The 15,203-nt window shown below is 44.8% G+C and overlaps 1 protein-coding gene across 3 annotated transcripts in view; it reads right to left on the bottom strand.

The window, feature by feature from the left end:
* The window catches only part of PALS2 (protein associated with LIN7 2, MAGUK p55 family member), a 311,218-nt gene that overhangs the window by 180,684 nt on the left and 115,331 nt on the right, over nt 1-15,203 (bottom strand). For 2 of the 3 annotated variants that reach the window (XM_082259378.1, XM_082259376.1), the window contains exon 2: nt 11,393-11,511. In XM_082259378.1, coding sequence (XP_082115504.1) covers nt 11,393-11,509 — 117 coding nt within the window. In that variant the 5' untranslated portion in view covers nt 11,510-11,511. The remainder of the gene's footprint in view (nt 1-11,392; nt 11,512-15,203) is intronic. The other variant, XM_082259377.1, reaches the window with a different exon arrangement.

Raw genomic sequence — 15,203 nt, 5'->3', positions numbered from 1 at the left:
TGTATTGACACCCCCAGCGATTTGCATATGGCAGTGTGAACTGCCTGCAGTTTGAATGCGATGCGCGAATAGTGTGCAATGCCCCTTCTCTCCCCTTGCTTTCAGTGTATAAACCAATACACATATACCACCAAACAGCACAATTTGTCAGGTGATTTAGTAAAAACCAGTAAAAAGTATAATACAGGCAGTCCCCGGGTTACAAACAAGATAGGGACTGTAGGTTTGTTCTTAAGTCGAATTTGTTTGTAAGTTGGAACAAGTACATTTTTTAAGTTTAGCTTCAGCCAAAAGAATAATTTCTACGTTTTTTGGATAGCATAGGGAAGGGTTAACAGCCCTGTACCATTTGTTTTGCTGTTTCTACCCCTGTTCAGAAGATTTCGCCTCCCTTTCTGTCCCTATGACAATTGGATTTTGAAAATTTTAGGTTGTTGTGGAAACAAGGATTGGTGATAAAGTTTCAGTGGATACACCTTTTTCTCATGAGAACACTAACAGGAGGGAATTTCCTTTCCTAGGGGTAGATTTTTGCCTCACTTCCTGTTGTCTCCCTCTGTTTGTAAGTAGGAGTCGTTTGTAAGTCGGATGTTTGCAACCTGGGGACCGCCTGTATGTCAGTGTGAGAGTCTGATTTCAGGCTCGGTTATACTAGCAAAAAAATAGGAATGTAAAAGTGGAATTTAAAGTGGAGTTCCACCCTACGTTGCACCGTCCGCTAGCTAAGATGAACCTGAAAAAGATTTTTTTTTTTGTTTCACTTACCTTGTTTTTAATGAAAATCTACTTACCTTCCTTCCTCTTCCTCCCTCTGCAGCCACTGCCCACGACGTCACTTCCTCCTTTGCATTGACTCCTGGGAGATGAGCGTCATCGATCCCAAGAGTCAATGCGCCTGCACCGGAGTCACTCGTCACTTCCGGTGCAGGTGCGTCATTCCCTGCTGAACAGCTGGGCATGCGCAGAAGCTGTTCAGGGATGACGCGCCTGCACTGGAAGTGACGAGCAGGGCATTCTGGGACTCCAACGTCACAGAAGAGGACACGCTACGGCTTCAGCTGCCCACACCTGACATGGCAGCGCTGGACAAGACATTTTCAAGGTAAGTATTTCTTCTTACTGGTAAGTGAAACAGGGGACAGTTCAGAGGTTTATTGTTGCTCAAATGCACTAGCCCTGACTGTCCCGGGGGTATTTTTAGCTTAAACATTTTTTTTAGACTGGAACTCCGCTTTAAAAATGGACTTATTTTTCCTTTAAATGATAGCACATACAATGAAGTCATATTAACCAACTAAACATTTTAACTACAGAGAAAAAAAAAAAAAAAACTATCGTATGTAGGAAGTCTCTTCAATTCTGTTTCATCCAAGCTGATAAAGAGCAATTAGCTCCTCTGGCATTGCTGTGCAGCACATCACGTAGGCCAGGCTGCCGGCTAGACAGGCTTTTCTTTTAAGCCAACTGTCACGCTGTACTTCAAGACTTATTTGCCTCTGAACACAGGCTAATTGGATCTGTACAGAGAACTAAAAACCATTTTATTGTCTACATTTTGTAGTTTTACAAATATTAAACTGCAAGTACTTCAGAGAGCAAACATTTAAAAGTTTAACAACTTTTGACAGTCACAAGTTGGGATACTGTAATCTAGAACAGGGATGAACAGGGATAATATGCTTAAGATCTTTCACTCTGGGTTCCTTAGGTGCCCATTCACACCATATGCATTGGGCTGTGCTGAGAAGAACCATCCCCATTTGAATCCTACTGCATAGATATTGCAATTTGCTTTGTGTGCTATTACAACACATTATACCATTCCTTCACATTTCTGGAATGATTCTAAAGGCAGAAGGTTTTTTTACCTTAAAAGTGATTGTAAACGATCACCTTGTAAAATAACCCAGTTTAAAATAGAAATAAAAGGCAAAACATTTTTGTATAGATTAAAAAAAAAAACTATAAATACCTTTTTCCCTTTTTTGTTAGCAATCACATTCCCTCTGTTCTCAGCTGCATAAGAACTGGGGGAAGAAGCAGAAAACGACTGAGCTTCTCAGTGAATGGCTGTGCAGTGGGGGGTGTCAGGACAAGTTTGATCAATGTAGAAAAACACACTGAGTTCCCAGCATAGCTAGAGAACTGACCACAATGTGTTCTTCTGCCTAGAGTGGTCAGTTTTTAATAGGAATGCAGAGGAACTAGCAGAAACACCAGGGATTTCACACAAAGGAAGCAATATAAAGAATACAATACTTTTTCATACAAGTACATGGTACAGCAGGCACATAATGAAGGAATATGAAGTGTTCGGGTAACAAACGCTTTAAAGCAATCTATACATTAGGTTAAAAAACCTTCTGTGTGCAGCTCCCTCCCCAGCCCGCCCCCCCTTATACTTACCTGAGCCCCATCTCAATTCAGCAATGTGCATGAGAGCAGTGGCTCACACACAAACACAGCCAGTGAGCCAATGAGGAGAGAGCAGAGCCACACTGTGTGTGAATGGACAATGTTCATTTACAGGAGCGTGGCTTGGGAGCGAACCTGCTTCGTTGTCCCCATAGCAAGAGGCTTGCTAGTTGGGGCACTCGCCAGGGGGGAGGAGCCAAGACAGTCAAAAGGGGATTTAAAAAGAAAAGGATCAGGCCTGCTCTATGCAAAACCATTGCACAGAGCAGGCAAGTATAACATGTTTTGTTATCTAGAAAAAAAAATGTATTCCTTTATAACCACTTTGAAGACTAACTCCACTTTTGTTGAGAAACAAAACAAAAACATTTCCCCCCCTGGGTGATCAATGTACATTACAAGTATTTTTTTACTTATATTAATGAAACGGCACCCCCTAGGTGTGATTACACAATTTTTGTTTATATATTTGATGGGATTGGAGGAATTTCTTAGACACATTTGTATTATAGAGCTAGTGCCTCAACAATAACTGGATTTTTGACTTACCGTAAAATCCTTTTCTCTTCGGTTCATTGACAAACGCAGTCCTCTAAAGCAATATCAGTAGGGTAATACTGCCCCCCACAGGAGTAAGGACACTAGGCAGAAAGAATTTCTGGCTACACCTATGGGCAGTCCCGGAGGGTACACCCTCTCTCTTCATGCATAAGATGTCAGTTTTAATCTGCCTAGTCAGGAGTAAGGACCTAGTTCCTTGCTGGGATCTTTGGTCCTGGCATAGAAGTATTTTTTAATGTAGATTTTTTTTTTTAGCTAGTCTTTTTATCTCCGGAACGTTTTTCAACAATAATCAAATTACAAGGAATTTAAACTGTGTTGCAGATTCCCACCTTTTGTTACACTGAAGAAATTGCTGTTTGTCTGTGTCCATGTGAAAAGTGAATTTAATGGGAGTGGTTTCATAATTATCAGCTGTTGCACCTGCAGGGCTCTAATGAGAGAAGTGGCAGGGTCTGCATCCCTTTAGACAAGAGACATTTTTGTTGTAGGGGATGCCTGAAAACTGACTTGTATCTTAGTGCAGAATTCTTGGAAAATCAGTTAGTCAATCACACAGGCAAGAAATTATGTTTCCAGGGGGCATTCTGGTAGACATAATGCATTGCATTTTACAAACAATTCCAGAGCTGCATATAGAAAAGGAAAGGTCATTTTTCAATAATTACAATATAAAACTTATGAGTCACAAATTAATATGTTATATATTTTTTATTTGTGATTTTGTTTTCCCACGTTCCCTTTAAAGCTATAGTTCAATAAAGCAAAAAGAAAAAAAGTGTTTTACAAATGTAACATTGTACAAACCTGTTCACTACTATGTCTTGTTTGTTACACATACTGTACTAAAAGACTGAAGAGTGACCAAAGGGAAGTACCTCCATCAAAGGTATGAAGCTGGGGGTCACCACCACAAATTCTATTTGCTGATAAAGTGCTTGTATTTCTCTCCTCCCGACACATTTCTGCACCCAATCTTATTAACACTCAAAGAGTTTGCCCACATTTCAGGCCTACAGGTACATTTCCACAAATCTACAGGCTTGAACATCTCGTTATCTGACAAAGAGCTTAGTCTTCCTACCTTTCGTATCTTGGCATTAAACTCACAGCTAACATTTCTACCTTATTTTCAGCCAATTACACACCTTTGTTGAAGAAAATAACTGACCTTTTGAAGTTCTGGGCCTCTCTCCCACTTTTTTTTGGATTGGAAAGATTAGCGCTATCAAAACGTCAATTCTTCCCAAACTCCTTTATTTGTTTAGAGTTCTCCCGATCTCGCTACCAGCCTACTCCTACTGCGTCTTACAGCGTAGAGCTTTCTCATTTACATGGGATCGCATCTGGCCACGAATTCCTAGGTCTACATTGTTTCTTCCCAAGGTCCACGGCCGACTAGTTTGTCCTAATTTTGTTTTGTATTACAGGGATGCTCAGATTGTCCCCGTCACCAAATATCTTGCCATTAAAGAAATTCCACTTTGGGTAGCTATTAAATCTACTGAACTTGATCCCCATTTGGTAACCAACCTCCTCTGGTTGAACCCTAGATCTCATCCACCTGCTCTGAACCCAATTACTAAACACACCCTTCCAATCTGGGATAATGTGAAAACCGCATATGAACTTCAGTCAGCACACAACCCCCTTCTTTCCTTCTTACAAAATCCATATCCTGCCTGGGTTTCCCCAAGATCTTTCCGCAATTGGACCACCACCGGTCTAACTAGACTGTATAACATGGCCTTGGATCTATGTGAAACTTTTCACTTGCCCAACTATGAAATATTCCGTTATTTGCAAATCAAACATTTTTTTATTCTACGCACACATCTAGAGATGTCCCTTTGAATCAGCCATCGCCCCTCGAACATATATGCTATACAGAGCATCAGAGCCTCATGCCAGAGGCTTTATTTAAAAATTGTACCTGCAATTACTTATCAAACCTGATATTAGTCCCCAAACATATGTGGCAAAGTGGGAATCCGATTTAGTGCACACCTTAAATGACACAATATGGTTGGACATTTGGACTAATACCAAATCCTCCTCCTACAAAACTGTTCGGTTGAAGCCTCCTATAAAGCAAAGCAGACAGACAATAGCCAAAGCATGGAAATCCCCTTCTTTAAATTTCCTAGATACAAAGCACTGTATGAATTGTGCCATGTTACATGCTAAAATAACAGCTTTGGATAACGCAAACTTGAGCAAATTTGACTCCCTTCCATTTTAATGAATCTGTGCTACTTTTTTGGTAATGCCCTTATCCACACCGGCACATAGGTCATGTGGATTCCTGCCCTTTTCTCGAGATCTACTTTTTTACCTTTTCTTTCCTTGACTCTACAGCCTCTTTTCTCTATTCTTATTCGGCTCGCCCCCTCCTCTTTTTCTACTTTTCTATTTTATTTCCTACACCCTTATTATATGGTTTTCTTTAAATACATTTATAGCTACAGTCATCTATTTTCCAAATACTCGGGTCCTATCTCATGGTGTCTTTAGAGGACACCCCATACCTATACTTTTCCTATTATCTTATTGCTCCAAACGGAACATAGTTCTTCTTGATGCCCTATAATTCTCACGTTATATAAGTTTGTATGTTGATTTTCTTATTGTATGGTCTCCCTCCGGGCCACAGTTTGATCCCTTTTGGGGTGTCCTGGAGGAGATCATGATCTTGCTCCTTCTTTCCTTTACCCTGATTGAACTCCACCTTTGCAATATAGTTCTATACTTCAAACTTGATAGATATGTTTTGTTCCTATTTGGAACCTGTGCTTTGCAATTTTCATGTATTTAGGAAATTACTTCAAAATCCTTATCTGTTTGTTATATGCTCTTAAACTAATAAAATATTTTGAACAAGGATGTTTTGGCTTAGGACACAAAGAGGGTAACACAATGTCCTCATTTAAGTGGAAACTGGAAACCACCTTTGGATGGAAGGGTGGATCCGGACGAAATACTATTTTATCCCTGTGAACCACCAGATAGGGAAAGCAACAGGATAACACCGCCAGTTCCAACCCCCTTGCGTACATAAGTAATAGCTACCAAGAAGGCCACCTTCTGGGATAAGGTAAGCAGAGGAATCTCCCAAATACTTTCAAAAGGAGGTTTCTGAAGAACCAACAGCACCAAATTATGGTCCCAAGGTGGCAACGGAGGACGCACTGGAGGTACCAAGTGTTGCACCCCCTGGATGAAGTTACGCACCAGGGAATGGGCGGCAAATGGCCTCTGGAAAAAAATTGCCAAGGCTGAGACCTGACCCTTGATAGTGCTCCAGACCAACTTTTGATCAACACCACATTGAAGGAAAGCCAAGATCCGAGCCACCGAGTAAGAGCGAGGGGGAGCCCCAAGAGACTCACACCACGCAATGTATGACTTCCACGTATGATAATAGATCTTTCTAGAAGTCACTTCAAGCAGAGTGGGAATCACTGAAGTAGACGATCCCCGGTCCTTCAGCACCTGGCTTTTAACAGCCAGGCTGTCAATGCCAGCGACCGTAAAGCAGGGTGGAAGCTTGGCCCGAGACAGCAAATCCTCCCTTAGAGGAAGTCTCCAAGGAGCATTTGCGACCAGCCTGACCAGGTCGGCGTACCAAGCTCCGCGAGGCCAGTCCAGTCCGGAGCCACAAGGATGACCCCAACTTGGGGGGAGGAAAGGCATACATCAGCTGATTCTGACCCCACAGGGCCACCAGTGTGTCTGCAGCATCTGCCAGAGGGTCCGGGAGTGGGTCACAAACCTCTGCACTTTTTCTGTTGACCCGAGTCTTCAACAGATCTACATCTGGAGTGCCCAAACGAAGGCACAACTGCTGGAACACCCCAGAATGGAGGGACCATTCCCCTGCATCCAATGCCTGTCGACTGAGTAATCTGCCTGCCAATTTTCGACTCTTGGAATGTGAAGGACATTTTTGGTGCCCCCTTGGCGATTGACATAAGCCAAGGCCGTGGCATTGACCAATTGAATGCGCACTGGACAACCCTGCAGGTGCTCGGTCCAGTGGACTAGGCAAAGCCGGATTGCTCTCAGCTCCAGAACATTGATCGGTAACCTGGATTCCTCCAGGGACAAAACTCCTTGAGCAGACAACCTGGCGAGAACTCCTCCCCACCCGGACAGACTTGCATCTGTGGTGACAATTGTCCAATATATAGGGAGAAAAGATTTCCCTTGCTTAAGCATTAGGGACCGAAGCCACCAGATCAGGGACTCCCTAGTCACCTGGCTCAGCTGGATCCGATTGTTCAGGAAATTTGGATTCTTGTTCCATTTGAGAAGGATTTTCTTCTGGAGGATCCTCGTGTAGAATTGAGCGAAGGGGACCACCTCGAAGGACGACACCATCAGTCCCAGAACTCTCATACAGGTCCGAAGGGACGACCAGGTAGTCCAGTCTCATGGAAGGGACCACTTCTGAAGGTTCAGAATCCACCCAAACTCCTCCAGAGTTCTCATGGTGATTTCCAGATTTGTCACCAACCCCTTTGGAGACTGCACAAGCAGATCGTTCAGGTAACCCAGGACTGATATCCCTCACTGCCGTAACAGCGCCAGAACCGGAGCCAACACCTTCGTGAAGACCCGAGGAGCAGAGGTGAGACCAAAGGGCAATGCCACAAACTGATAGTGATCCTCTCCCACTGCAAAACGGAGAAACTGTGAAAATGGTGTCTTGAACAGATTGGGATGTGAAGGTAAGCATCTTTGATGTCTATGGAGGCCAGAAAATACGCCTGATGTAGGGAGGCCACCACCGTGTGAACAGATTCCATCTTGAATTTTTGAAATCGCACAAAGCAATTCAGTGCTTTCAGGTCCAGGATTGGACGCCCCTTGCCTTCCTTCCTGGGAACCGTGAACAGGTTTAAATAAAAACCCTGAAAAACGTTCCGCACATGGAACCAGAACCATTACCCCCTGTTGTACCAGGTCCTGAACTGCCCCAGAGATCTTATGACCTCCTGAACCCATTTGTCTGGTATCCGGGATAGTTACAAGTCCAGAAACCGGCAAACGTCCCCCCACCCCAGATATGGGTGATGGCGCACCTTCAGGCTAAGGTGGTCTTGTCCTTAGGTCTGGAGAAACCAGATTTTTATTTGCCAGACCAGGGTCTCTTGGAACAACATGAGGGAATCTTGAAGGGCTTTGTCTTATCGACTGACCCTGAGGGACGAAAAAACTTCCTGGGTGCTGAAAAGGAGGGAACCCGTCTACGACAAGGGTCCTTACCCTTGTTAGCCTGCGGGAGAGGGGTACTCTTACACTCCCCCCGTGAGACCTTTGATAATGTCATCCAGAGTAGCCCCAAACAGGTGATCGCCTTGAAAAGGCAGATCAGTCAAAGCCTTCTTTGAAGTCTGATCCGCAGACCAACACTTTAGCCAAAGTATACGCCGGAGGACCACTGTCGAAATCGACAGGTCGGCCCAATATGGGAGCAGTGTCCAGCGCGGCTTCGCAAACAAATTGCAGCCCATGCACCAGTTGGTCCAACAGCTCCTCAAAGGCAGGAGTGAGACGTTTTCCCTGCAGGTCACGGCGTAGTACCTTAACCCATTCAGTCAACGTTTGCGTGACAAGGGCAGCCGAAAACACCGGTCTTAGTGCAGACCCCACCAGGGAGTACATATTGCGGGCCACAGACTCCGCTTTCCTATCCGCCGGATCCTTAAAGAATAGAGAATCCTCCACTGGGATCATGGTAACTTTATTCAGTCCTGAGACCGTGGGGGGGGGAGTAGTGGTCTACCGTAGGTGGCACAGTCCACTTATTTATAAGGGACTCCTCAAAAGGGTAGCGCCTAGCAATCTGCTTAGGCACCCCAGGGGGAAGGCTTTGGGCGGTCACATTCTTTTTTGAGCATGTTGTCAAAATACGCGGGAAAGAGAAAAATCTTTGCCGCTCTGGATGGCTTGTGAGTGCCAAACCTAACCTGCGCCGCAGTTGCGTCCTCCATTTTTAGGGTCCCACGCACAGATACAACCAGTGCGTCCACCAGCGCCTTATCTTGCGGGCAATAGAGGTAGAAATGTCATCCTCACTGTCAGAGGAGACAGGGCGCGAGGTAGCGGACCTGGCAGGGAGACCCGCATCTGCGGTGGCTGAATCAGACTCAGAACCTGAAACATCAGATGAGGCAGGGGGTAGGCGGAGGGCGTTTATTAGCACTTCGCCGAATAAAGGCCACCTCTACCCGGGACACAAACTATTCCAGGACCGCTGAAATAGCATCTATGGACAGCTGCCTCCCCGAGGTGGTCAGGTGGAAACACATGATCTGTGGGGTCCACGTTGCACCAGGGGAACCCATCAGCAAAAGCTTTTTAAAAAAAAAAGTCTCACCGTGCTACAGCGCCCCCCCAGAGGTCAGGTAAGCGGGCTGGAGACCCCCCCCCCCCCCAGCAGAAAGAGAGACCCCCAGACTCACCACCCTGTACCAAGATGCAGCAGTAGGCCTAGAACTGCACAGCCCATGTCAGCAGCAAGCTTAATCCAAAAGGGGAGGATCTGAGAAACAGGGTATAAGGGAGGGGCTCCACCCACAAAAACGCCTCCAGAAGCTCCCATTGATTCCTATTAGAGAAAGCCACCGCATAATGGCTGTTCATATTACTGAACTCAACATTACACCGCTAATCATTACAAAACAAACACAAAAAAAAGACTGTATGTAACCTCTGTACTATACATGTACATACTACATAGTTTATCTTTTCACTCCTCAGTACATCTGCACTATTTATATCTGTATGTATCTTTATCATTACTGTACATTTTGCTCAATATTTCACATTCATTTGTGTATATATATTTTTTAATTATGCTAGATGGTTATCTGCACTGTAGATATGCTAGATATTTATCTGCACTTTTGCACGATTGCTACATTTTGCACTTCTGGTAGATGCCAAACTGCATCTCGTTGCTGTGTACCTGTACTATGCAATGACAATAAAGTTGTATCTATCTATCTGTGCCGGGTGTACCAAGATGGCCACTGATCTCCTCAGCACATGAGGCTACAAGAAAATGGCGGCCTGCAGAGCAGCTGAGGACCCTCGTGGGGACCCTGCAGACTCCAAAATGGGTTTGATTGGCAGGTGGGACCTGGAAAAACAGGCAGAGAACCCCCCCCCCGGACAATCGTTCCTTCGGCGCCCGCACATCTGCTCTGAAGCATGGTCCCAGCCCCCAGGAGTAGGCCTAAAACCCCCAGCGTGAGGGGGGGCAGGTTGAAGAGGGGGTGTGTAAAAGGACAGAGGGGAACTTGGGAATGTGAGGGTTCGACCATCCCAGGGAGGGGCCCGTGTCCACCCCACAACCTGCCAGGGGAAGAGGGGGGAACATTTACTCACCATACTGGAACAGGCGGGCGCCATCCCGTGACAGAACCCCTGTCTGCCGAAGTGGGGGGCTGTCGGCCAAATAGGAATGCTGTGACTCGGGCCTAGACCCGGTTCGTGTGCAGCCTGGGGAGACGTTTAACTCGTGGAGACAGTCCCCATCCAGTGGGGCTATGTCGTGGCCGACCTAGTGTGGAGCTAAGGTCTGCGTGCGTTCGTTGGCCAGCTGGGAATACCACTGGATCTATACATCCAGCCCGCCGCCCAGATCCAGAATAGTTGCTTGTAGATCTCACAGGAAAGAATCCAGAGAAAAAGCCAACAAGAAAAAAAAAATGTATCTAGAAAAAAAAAAAAAAAAACTTTACCAGGACCAGAGATCCAAGCAAGGAACTAGGTCCTTACTCCTGACTAGGCAGAAAAATAAAACTGACATTTTATGCAGGTAGAGAAAGGGTATACCCCCTGGGACTGCCCATAGGCATAGCCAGAACTTTTTTCTGCCTAGTGTCCTACTCCTGTAGGGGGCAGCATAACCCTACTGATATGCATCAGAGATTGCGCCCGTCAATGAACGATAGAGAAAAACGCTGTTATTTTTTTTTATTTGTTACAGAAATTTATAAAGTACTGAAAATTTACAAACCCCTTTACATTTTGTAGATTTAGATCAGCCCATGACCTTAAGGAGCTTATAATCTGAGGTTAACCAACCAAAGGTCAAGGAATCTCTAGTCAAGGAAGGATGCTCCAAAGCATTGTTGGATGGAAGAAAAGTAAAATGATTAATGATGATTATATCACCCTGCATTAAAGGAAAAGCATTTCCAAAAACCTAGTCCGTTAACACAAGGGTAAACCTCTTAATAAATATCTGAATTTTTAGGATTATAAACATAGAAAGAGTAAGGCATACATTCTTATTGTGCATTGAGACAGACAAATGTGTGTTCACAGGTCTATCCTTGCTCATAGTATGGACGAAACTGTGGGATCCGTTTTATGGTAGAAAGACAGTTCAAATTAAATTTACCTTCGCAAGAGATCTTACGATGGGGTTTTCCATTATTCCCTTCAAGAATATAATATCAATTTCCTCTGCCCCCGTTGAAGAGGGTAGATCGGTCAGTTTCTCCAAAACTTGCTGCATCTCTGTAAGAAAAAAAAATACATTACATTAAAAAAAGTTTTATGGTCACAGCATGCACTTTTATTTTATAACATTAGCACTGTAGCAGCAATTGTGTTATTTTTCCAAACCAACAGAACCTTACTTGAAAAACCTCCTTTCATGTACTGAGTTCTGCATGTCTTTTAGCTATCTCTTTCCACAACTTCCTGAATTTGCAGCTTCTCTTCTGTTCATTCCTTTGGATTAGATTTGATTTCTAAGGACTGCTTATCCCAAACTACCTTGCTGCGATTCCTATACTGAATGTCTCCTGAAACTCCTCTCAGCACCTCTGCAGTTCAGAATGCAGGCTTGTTGAATTCTGAGATACAACAGTTCCTAGTTTCAGGGCATAGTAAATATGTCACAAAATTCAAGGAAATCAATGTGAGACAATCTTCACAAAGTAAGTTTGCAAACTTCAAAATCATTTGGAATAATATAAATAGGCAAGAAATTAATAAAACACAATGTGGAAAGGAACAATTTGCCTACTGGGCACCTTTACTCCCTTCCTGCATAGGCCAATTTTCTGCTTTCAGCCCTGTCGCACTTTGAATGACAATTCTGCAGTCATGCAACACTGTACCCATAGGACTCTTTTTCCACAAAATAGAGCTTTCTTTAGGTGGCAATCACCACTGTTTTTTTTTTTTGCTAAATAAAACGGGGACACTGATGAGAAGGCACTAGTGGGCACTGTTGGGACTGCACTAGTAATCAGTGCCCTGATTATCAGTGCAGATGTCACTTTCACGCAAGCAGGTTATCGACTCTCCTCACGCTGTGAGAAAAGGAATGCCGAAATCCGACTTGTGTTTACATCATGATGAGTTGCGATTGGACACAGTGGGCGCGATCACGTTTTATGAACTGTAATTGGACATAGCGGATCACATGGTAAAGGGCCACTGTGATTGGCCCTTTACCTCGATCTGTGATCAGCTGTGTCCAAATGACACATCGATCACAAAGAATGCCCAGAGGATGCGCAGGGGGGCGGGGTTCTGGGAGGACATCAATAGAAGCCCTCCAAGAACTAGATGGCCGCGTTGTAGCCATCTTTCAGCTATAGCGTGATCGGATCATGTAAGGTTTTTTTATTATTATTTTTTTTTATCTTATGCAGAAATTGGTACTAAATAAAGCATTCATACATGTGTGATAATTCCATTATGCATGCTTAATGGTTGCCAGCACCAGTTGCAATCGGAATTGTATTCAGCAGGACTCTCAAGCCTTGTACACACTGAGGTTTTTTTTTGTTCAACACAGTGGGTTGAAAAGAAAAAAACTGAAGGCTCAGGTCGGAGCCGCTGTACTAACAATCGGATATTAGTACAACGATCTCCGCTTATGTGCCATTTGTGTTTTGACAGGGGGACGGCTCCCCGCCAGAACACTCCAGTCAGCGGTCACTGAGGCCGAGGGCCCCTGAGGAGGAGCCGGTCAGGAGACCTTTTTCAGTCAAGCCCCTTCAACAGAAGTCGGCATTTGGACTGACTCTAGTACACATGGGGCGGAAGTTGGCCTGTTTCTATTGAACCTGCCAATGCCACCTGCATAGGTGCTGTAACTAATATAAATTGGATAGAGAAAAATCACAGTTTCTGATATCAGAGCTGTTTGGATCTCAAAATTGAATTTGGGTATATTACTTGACTTCATTAAGGCCCCATGCACACAGGGCGTTTTTGCAGTTGCTGCTAGGAGCGTCAGACTTTTTTTTGCAGCTTAAAAACACCCATCCATGTTATTCTATGAATAGAAATGAGAAAAGGTAGTGCGCTTCTAAACATATATGTGCAAAAACAAACATAAAACCAATGCACATTAAAATCAATATACAAATGGCAAATAATTCATCTTGGTGATGTGAATAAAGTCTCTCAAATAACGCTGTCTGCTTGAACTTCAAATCATGAATTATCATGGGCTAATATCCAGTTTTCAATATCAGATGTACAAAGTACTGAGGATTCCACTATGCTTCTGTATTATCTAAATATCTTTTCTGTTATGTGAACGCTGTTTTTAATCTTTTGTAAAAACAAATGTGATATTTTTTATCTTACGGTAATGTGTCTGTATATATAAAAATGGTACGGTACGATTTAAAAATCCCACCAGCCCTCTGCTTTTTCCCATCCTTTCCTTCTCCCTCCTGGAGCAATCCCTTATTTTATTCTTGGTTGATAGGCTCTGAGACCTAGAGCTTATCCCCTCCTTTCCTCTTTTGGGTTCACTCCCATTATTTAATTCAAATCATGAGTGATAAAAAAATCTGTGAGGAAGTGACCGAAACTGCAAGCAGAATGTGCTTCAAACAATGCTTCAAATGATAATCTATGTGAGTGGGTGGCCTCTTACCGCAATAAAATCAAATAGTGACTTTCAACTTTCACAGTGGCAGTAAGGTGAACCTGTGACACCAAGTGGTAAAAATGAATTCTTACCAGATGTTAGGGAGGTTAGAGGTTTTGACTGATAAGCAGAAGATCCGTGGTCAGAAATACATGGAGCTGGAGTTGAACTCTAAATGTGATTCTCCAGGACCTGCCGAGCGGCTCTGCACCCCCCACCCAAAAGCACCTTGTCCCCATGTTGATGAGGACAAGGGCCTCTTCCTGACAACCCTGGGCGGTGGTTGTGGGGGTCTGCGGGCAGGGGGCTTATCGTAATCTGGAAACCCCCTTTAACAAGGGGGCACCCCAGATCCCAGGCCCCCTCCCTATGTGAATGGGTATGGGGTACATTGTACCCCTATCCATTCACCCCATAAAAGGCAGTGTATGTAAATAACGACAGGTGACGTTTTAAGAAGTTTATTAAAAATGTTCATCCGGTCTTCTCCCCTTCGCTCTTCTGCTCTTTTGCCCTCTGCTATTCTTCTTCCTCTGGTCCTCCTCTGACGATGTCTCCGGTGATTATGGTGGCTCCGGGGCTACGCAGCTTGTTATATAGCCATTAGGGGCGTGGCCTCCCTGTGACCCGCCCCTTTATGCCACAGATTATGTCATCTGACAAAGGGGTGGGGGTCTCCTGATGACGACGTCACCGGGAGGCCACGCATCTAATGGCTATATAACAAGCTGCGCAGACCCGGAGCCAGCATGATCACTGGAGACATTGTCGGAGGAGGTCCGGAGGAAGAAGAATACCAGAGGAAGAATAATATCAGAGGGTAGAAAAGCGGAGGGCAAAAGAGCAGAAGACCAGAGCGGAGAAGACCAGAGCGGAGAAGACCAGAGCGGAGAAGACCAGAGCGGAGAAGACCAGAGCGGAGAAGACCAGAGCGGAGAAGACCAGAGCGGAGAAGACCAGAGCGGAGAAGACCAGAGCGGAGAAGACCAGAGCGGAGAAGACCAGAGCGGAGAAGACCAGAGCGGAGAAGACCAGAGCAGAGAAGATTTTTAATAAACTTTTCAAAACGTCTCCTGTCATTTACATACACTGCCTTTTATGTGGTGACTGGGTAGGGGGTACAATGTACCCCCCTACCCATTCACATAGGGAGAGGGCCCGGGATCTGGGGGGTCCCCTTGTTAAAGGGGGCTTCCAGATTCTGATAAGCCCCCTGCCCGCAGACCCCCACAACCACCGCCCAGGGTTGTCGGGAAGAGGCCCTTGTCCTCATCAACATGGGGACAAGGTGCTTTGGGGTGGGGGGGTG

Source organism: Pelophylax lessonae, assembly GCF_965119305.1.
Source record: "Pelophylax lessonae genome assembly, chromosome: 5".
In the NCBI taxonomy this organism is placed as follows: domain Eukaryota; kingdom Metazoa; phylum Chordata; class Amphibia; order Anura; family Ranidae; genus Pelophylax; species Pelophylax lessonae.
This window is presented reverse-complemented; position numbering and strand designations above follow the sequence as displayed.